Source organism: Lepisma saccharinum, chromosome 1 (assembly GCF_977018435.1).
Source record: "Lepisma saccharinum chromosome 1, izLepSacc3.1, whole genome shotgun sequence".
NCBI classification, from domain to species: Eukaryota; Metazoa; Arthropoda; class Insecta; order Zygentoma; family Lepismatidae; genus Lepisma; species Lepisma saccharinum.
This window is the reverse complement of record NC_139229.1, coordinates 122,192,005-122,199,204: the sequence shown is the minus strand read 5'-3', so window position 1 is coordinate 122,199,204 and position 7,200 is coordinate 122,192,005. Positions and strand designations below refer to the sequence as shown.

The window sequence follows — 7,200 nt, the reverse complement described above, 5'->3', positions numbered from 1 at the left end:
ACAGTAATATCGGTCGTTTTCGATTATTTTTATATGTCACCCCCTTCCCACCCCCACCCCTAGGGGTGCCAGGGATGTCTTACCCGCACAATATTTCTTTCCAGATTGCAAGTCATACGTGTACCAAGTTTGGTTGAAATTGCGCCAGGCGTTCGAGAGTTATGCCGGAACAAACATACATACACTCTAGAGTACTGCATTGGACCACTTTCGTTCGCTCAAACTCGATCGAATCTCCCACGCTCGAGCGAGATTCGCTCGAATATATAGAACATCAAATATCATCTCAATGTGACAAGAATCGTACAAATGTAAAATTCATGCTGGTAGTTTCAGCCCATAATCATCTATCCATTTTCATATATTGCTATGTATTGGCAAGATAGGCTAAATTACAATTTAACTTGAAGATGTTGACTGTGTTCACTTTAGTTTCAATTTCACTGAGTCTTTCACTTCACGAAGCATATTTGAAGACCTACTGCCACAGACAAATTACGGTTTTACGTGAACTACTGGGCTTCTAGTATACCGATCCTTTGCCTGTTCGAGCGTTTTTCGCTCGAGCGAAGAAACTGTCCATTCCGTAAGTCTTGTAGCGTCATCCGTGCGAACTATTAGACGATCGAGTAAAGAAGTCTCGATGCAGCCAGCACTCTAATACACACACACATACATCCATTTTTATATATCTAGAAGATAAATGTTTTGTCGTTTGTTGAGTGTCAGTTTTCTTCTAGTACCTGCCACTGTTCTGTTCTTTGATATGATACGGCGTCCGTCCACACTAAGCTGATCGTGATACAAACACGATACGTAGATATTTAAGCTCATTTCGTACCTTTTGAGTCTCAGGAGGTCATGAAAGGCAAAAAATATGCCATGAACACAGAGCGCTTCTGTCCCGATTAGCCCCTCTGAGTACAAAATTAAGTTGACACAAACTTTGGCAAACTTTTTTGCCCCCGCACTTCCCTGCCTCTGTGGGTAAGACATGAATGTAACGTTATGTTTGTTCCATCGACCATTTCATTAGGTTAACCTAGGAGGTATGAAAAGAACCGTAATGCTGCGTCCACACGTGTATCAATATCACTATCATGTTTGTATCCTGATTGGTTATAGGTGGGGACGCAACGTATCATATTCAGCGTAACTTGATACGGATATGGGCATCATCGGACAGAAGTCGGTCTTTCGTAGAAACCTAACAGAATTGATTCGTGCTATAAATGATGGCAGTGCATACGTTAAGGCTATAATTTTCTACAATATTTCCTTGCCAAAAGCTCATGTTTTTTTTTGTTTTTTTTTAAGGAAAGTTAGTGATTTCGCTTGCATAAGCGGCGACTTTGGGGGGAGGGGGCAGTTTATGTCCTCCAAAATTCTCCTAAAGGAGCCTTAAAGATATATATTTACGCATTGTTTATGTCAATCTTTCCCCACCCTCAATTTATTTGCAATTACTGGAGCATAGAAGTACACAAATTTCGCAATGAAAGCAACACAATGATTAGCATTTCTTAAAACTCTCTTTCTGCACAGGGGCTAGTTTAGATCTGATATAGAGTTACAGAATCGAACGGATCGTCCTTGATAGCCCATTGAGAAAGAAAGGCCCTGCGTACGACCGGAGGTTCCTTTGTACCTTTTTATACCTTTTTGTTGTCGTTGATAACGGTATAACGGGCCTCCCCGATGGCGGTTGTAACGTCGTCGACTTGTAACAAGCGGTCCCGGGTTCGATAGCCGGTGGAGGTACACTTTAAACTGTAAGCCCAGTACCGATTAGCCATTATGTGCATAAATGATTGATTTGCTTGATTTTACTTCGCTTTTTGTGCCACTTTTGGCTAATTTGCGAAAATGGGGATGAGTGATGATATGATGAAATTGATGAATGGATACTCACAAACATCCATGCCCAAGCCAGGATTCGAACCCGGGACCCCTGGCATCGTAGCATGTTGTGCTAACCACTCTGCCACGGGGGTCGGCTTTCTGTGCATAAAGTGGATTTAAAGAACTTAAAACAAAAAAATTACAAATAGAGCTTTAAAACATAGGCACTTATCACACACATGTATATTCGTCCGGGCTGTAATCTGGTGATGGTTTCGAGACGCAATAATAACAATATAATTAGCAACAATTCTCGGCCTCATCAATTATATTTTAACTACTTTTCTAATCCAAACTCCTAATTCATTTTGGAGATTTTTCTGAAATCTGTGGAAATATGTTTTTTTCACTGTCTTCACGAGACAATGTGGAACAAAATTAGACGTGTTTTGTTAATTTTTTTAAAAAAATCATACGGATACGGCTTGATACTAAGACACGTATCATTCATAATACTCAAGGGATCCCGGGTTCGATACTCGGTGGAGGCACATAGTGGTTCGGATCCCACTTCAAACTGTAGGTCCAGTCCCGATTAGCCTTACTGACTTAAAACACCAAGTCAATCAATCAATCATTCATAATACGCAACAGAGACGCAACCACAGGGGGGGCATTGCCCCGCCCTCCAAGCTTCGACAGAAGTCAATTCTGGGGGGGGGGCAAACATTGACGGCCAAGGGCAACTACAGGGGGCACAGAGGATCTATTGGACCCTTCGATTTCAAATTTTATGCGTATTAAAATACATTTCGTAAAATTTTCTTGTTCGCTTCGCTTGCAATACTTGCTTTTCTCGGTTTCGTCAAGTTCAGAGCCGTAGCTAGGGGCGGCGGGAGTCGGCCATCTAAATGAAAAAAATTGATTTTGATTTGATTTATTTTACTTCGCTTTTTGTGCCACTTTTGGCTAATTTGCGAAGATGGAGATGAGTGATGATATGATGAAATTGATGAATGGACACACACAAATACCCATGCCCAGGCCAGGATTCGAACCCGCGATAAATTAAAAAACTTGTAAAAGAGAGAATGCCATAGTGTCCAGTGAAATTATTTGTGCCTTATTAAATCAATATTGTTTTCAATTGCAAGAATTGGATCTAAAGTTTATCTTGCTCGCTTCACTCGCATTATTATTGTGTTCTGTAATGTAATGTATTTAAATAATATGTGTTGTATATATGTATTCAATAAACATTCAATATGTACACAATTAATTTTAGCATGTTGCATAGCTATGTGTTTTCTTATTTGTCGCTCTATGTTGCATATGTGTAACACATATCTTCCACATGAAAGTTATACATTTATATGTACAAAAATAATTATGTTCAGAATGCATTTGTCATTCATTCTCTGCCATTCAAAAATACAGTTTGTGTGCTTGTTTTCCATTATTAGCTAATGTGAAATTGACGGTGTTGAAAAAATATTTCAAATCGTTTGTTCCAAACAAATGCTTTAGCAACGAAGTTATGAGGAATTTTGAATTTTGAATTTGAATTTAAAATTTTGGATGCGTCAGCACAAAGGCTATTTTGCACCCGTCACATTATACGGGGTCCAGCTCCTTATTGTTACACATAACAACTCTAACGTTGCATAACTAAAATCATAAAATATTAAAATCTTCTGACTTTCGTTAAAAGCTGAGGCTGTAAAGGAGCACTCAGCACAAATAAGGACAAAACACAGGACAACACAAAGAAAATTATACTGACCATGGGGCCAGTCGCCAGAGCCTCGTTGGTCTGCAGTCCAGGGTGTACTACGTGGAAGTGAGGTTGACTATTGGGTGCACTACGTGGAAGGAGTACCCCTTGCACCACGAACTTATGAGGATAATAACGTTTTTGATACTACTACTACTACCACTAGTAGTAGTAATCAGGGCCGGATTAAGACGAAATTGGGCCTGATGCGCACTTACGTACTATGAGTAACGTATATACAGGGTGTCATTTTATTGGCGCCCACGGACCACAGATTCGTATAGAGGACATCAAAACAAACAACTTTTCCCAGTAACATTTTTCTCGTTGGTGCGTCGATTCGACGCTACAGCTGTTCAAAAAAGACCGTTTTGCCGCCTGGATGCTGGCAACACAACACAACATTTAATCGTACCTGTGACGTCATATCCTGCGGCGAAACAGCGCACGGCAGGGTTGCAAGGAACACACAAATTTTGTGAAAAATGACAAACTACCAACCACATTATTAGCTGTAAAACAAAGCGAGAAACGCGTCCAGAAGACCGAACATCATAGCCTACCAGCCAGAAGATCAGCAGTCATCTCAGGGGAAGGGCGAAGTGAATCAATGATATGAGAAATGGTAAAAAAACGTATTCAAAATGAAATGTCAATGTTGGATTTTGTCTCACCTACATCTAAAATATCAACAACAATAAATTTTATTGGACTTACAGCTCACACGTGGCTGTTTACCCCCAACTATATGTCAAATATTTGCAAATCTCGTTGCTCAGGTTGATATCTACAGGTTTGTGTCCAGATGCCATGCGGTACTTTCGTGCTGATAACGGAAGTATCCGAGGTTCACGTTGTTACATTACGGCTAAAACAAGTGCAACCACAGTAACAACGTAATGATGAATCAGTAACGAATATACTGTCCTGTTCACATTTGCAAACTATTACATGTGTATCGGATGCATAGATAAACACAGTCGTCGGAGAGCTTGTATTACTACTACTTATATCCCTGTATTTTCAATCATTTTTGCCACTTGCCTCATAATGCTCTGAATATACATTATATTATCTGTTGCTTACCTTTTGGAATTTTGAGTTCTTTCATTTCTATTTTGTCATCTGTTCAATGTGTCACAGACAACTAGTATCAGAAGAACGAAGTGGCTAGACTAAATTGTAGATGCCAACTTGGTAACTAGATTTGCAAATATTTGACATGTAAGCTGAGACAAAATTCGATATGACCACTTCCACTTGAATTCTATTTTCTTTCTACTATTTTTCGTATCGTTTGTTTACTTCCTGTTAGATTACAGAACGTGCTTTCTCGTTTTGTGTTACGGTACATAATGTGGCTGATTGTAGCTATGTCATTTTTCACAGAGTATGTGTGTTCCTGGCAACCCTGGAACGCATCGCTTCACGATGAGATATGATGTCACCAATGCAATCAAATGTTGTGTGTGGTTGCCAGCATGCAGGCGGCAAAACTGGCTTTTTTGAACGACTGTAGCGCCGAAACGACGCACCAACGAGAAAAATGTTACGGAGAAAAGTTGTTTGTTTTGATGTCCTCTATACGTTTCCGTGGTCCGTGGGCGCCATTAAAATGACACCCTGTATATTTTGCTCTTCTATGTTAATGTTTTTCTTTTTTTTAAGTTTTTTATTATTATTTTTGTGATTATGATAATGTACGATGAAATGATTATGAGCGGTGCGCTAGTGCTGCTTACTTATATTGCTGTTTTTCGAGCCTTAGCAAGCGCGAATTCTTCGATCGTGTCAGTGAAGTCAAGGCTGCGCAGCAGTTCATGCTCAATGCTCATAAGCGCCAGCATGCTTAGCCTTTCCTGCCCCATTGAAGACCGCAGCTCTCCTTTGACTATTCCCAACTTTGAGAAGCTCTGTTCGCCGGAGGTATTGGACACCATCATGCACAGATAGATGCGCAACGCAATCTCGACGTTTGGAAATGTCTGAGAAAGATGCCTGTACATGGTAAGTTCTGCTGATTCGTTCACAGTCACCCGTTTTTGAATGCGCATAAATGCAGCAAACTGTACCAGCTCAGCTGCCAGTGTGTCTTCCAAGTCATCTGGATACGAGGAAACGAGATTCTTTGCTTTGTCCTCGATCTGCTCAATGCTCAATGACGTTAGCTCTGAGAGAAATCTGAATGTTTTACAAATATCGTCATATGCCTTCATCCGCTTTTCCAGTTCAGCTAACAGACTGTCGATCATGACCAGATACGTCTGAGTTTTGAACGTTTCCCTTTGGCTGAGATCTGCTACGTTTGCAGCTCCTTCATCAGGCATTCGCTTTCGCTTACGGCCTCGACGCTGCTCATCTTTGCATTCGCCGTGTTGGACCTTTTTGGTCGGCATCTGCTCATACACATCAAATCTATCCCGTGCAAACTGAACCGTGTCGACCATTGATGTCATCAAGCCAGTTGCTGTATTCATTCTGAATGCAGGATGTTGGAGGCTAATGCTCGTACTGTTGAGACGGCCAAGGATATCGTTCCAGGCAGTCGCCATAACTGCTGTCTCAAGTTCGTTTATCCTGCGTGAAAATCCCGCGCTCTGGTTTCTCGTATCTGCCTTCTGCTCCTTATCTGCCAAAAGCTCATCCAGGACTTCCTAAATGCTCTTCCACCCTTCTAACAGCGCCTTAACAGCATCTGCACATTCACACCATCTTATTCCAGGCAAACCTTTGAGCGTCATCCTGCAGCGATTCTTTACTTGCTGCCAGCGATATGTTCAGAGAGACAGAAAAACATATAGTCCATTGACAAAATAAAAAAATTTAAAAACTGGGTTCAGCCACTGCAGCTTTCAACAGCCTGATGTCCTACCAGGTTTAGGCTGTGGTTGAAGCATGGAATAAAAGCGGCCTCTTTACATTCTCGCTTCACAATTGACTGTACACCATTGTACCGTCCTGACATGTTTGACGCATTGTCATACGACTGGCCTCTGCAGTTAGTAATATCCAAGCCTTTTTCCATCAGAAAGTTCAGAAGTATGCTAGCCATCTGTTCCGCCGTGTGTCTCATCATAGGGATGATTGTCAGGACCCGTTCAACTGGACCATGGGGCAGAACGTGATACGTCAGGTGTCGAGTCCATGGAGACAGAGAAATACTTCGCCTCCTTGGCTTCTTTCAGGATGGTGTCCTGCACCTTTCGTCCCATGAGCTTCACCAGTTCATCGCATATTGTGGATGACAAATAGGAAACGTGATCTTTCCCGTGGTTGGCATAGTTTCTAATATGGCTAGCCAGCAGAGTATCATACTTCGCCATCAGCTCAATGATGCCAAGGTAGTTACCATTATGAACGGAACCTATGATATCATCGGCACCCCTTATAGCAAGACCATGCTCAGCTAGGAATATCAGTGTGTCGATGAGCCGCTTCACAATCTGGCGCCAGTAACACAGCTCTTCCTCAACCTGTTTAGCGGCTGGGTAGTCAACACGACCGGCTTCCCTCTGTCGGGTCACAAAGGACAACATAGCCTCGCGATGACAATCGCTGCTGTCGAAGGCGAGTAGCACAACCAT

The 7,200-nt window shown here is 41.7% G+C and overlaps 2 protein-coding genes across 2 annotated transcripts; both read right to left on the bottom strand.

The window, feature by feature from the left end:
• Window positions 1-5,358: 5,358 nt before the first annotated feature.
• Window positions 5,359-6,093, bottom strand: LOC145985439 (uncharacterized). Its single transcript, XM_083119489.1, has one exon. It carries the CDS (start codon window positions 6,091-6,093, stop codon window positions 5,359-5,361), a length of 735 nt encoding a protein of 244 aa, XP_082975615.1.
• Window positions 6,094-6,714: 621 nt separating this feature from the next.
• LOC145985434 (zinc finger MYM-type protein 1-like) lies at window positions 6,715-7,200 on the bottom strand. The gene has a single exon (XM_083119475.1). The coding sequence runs from the start codon at window positions 7,198-7,200 to the stop codon at window positions 6,715-6,717; it is 486 nt and encodes a 161-aa protein (XP_082975601.1).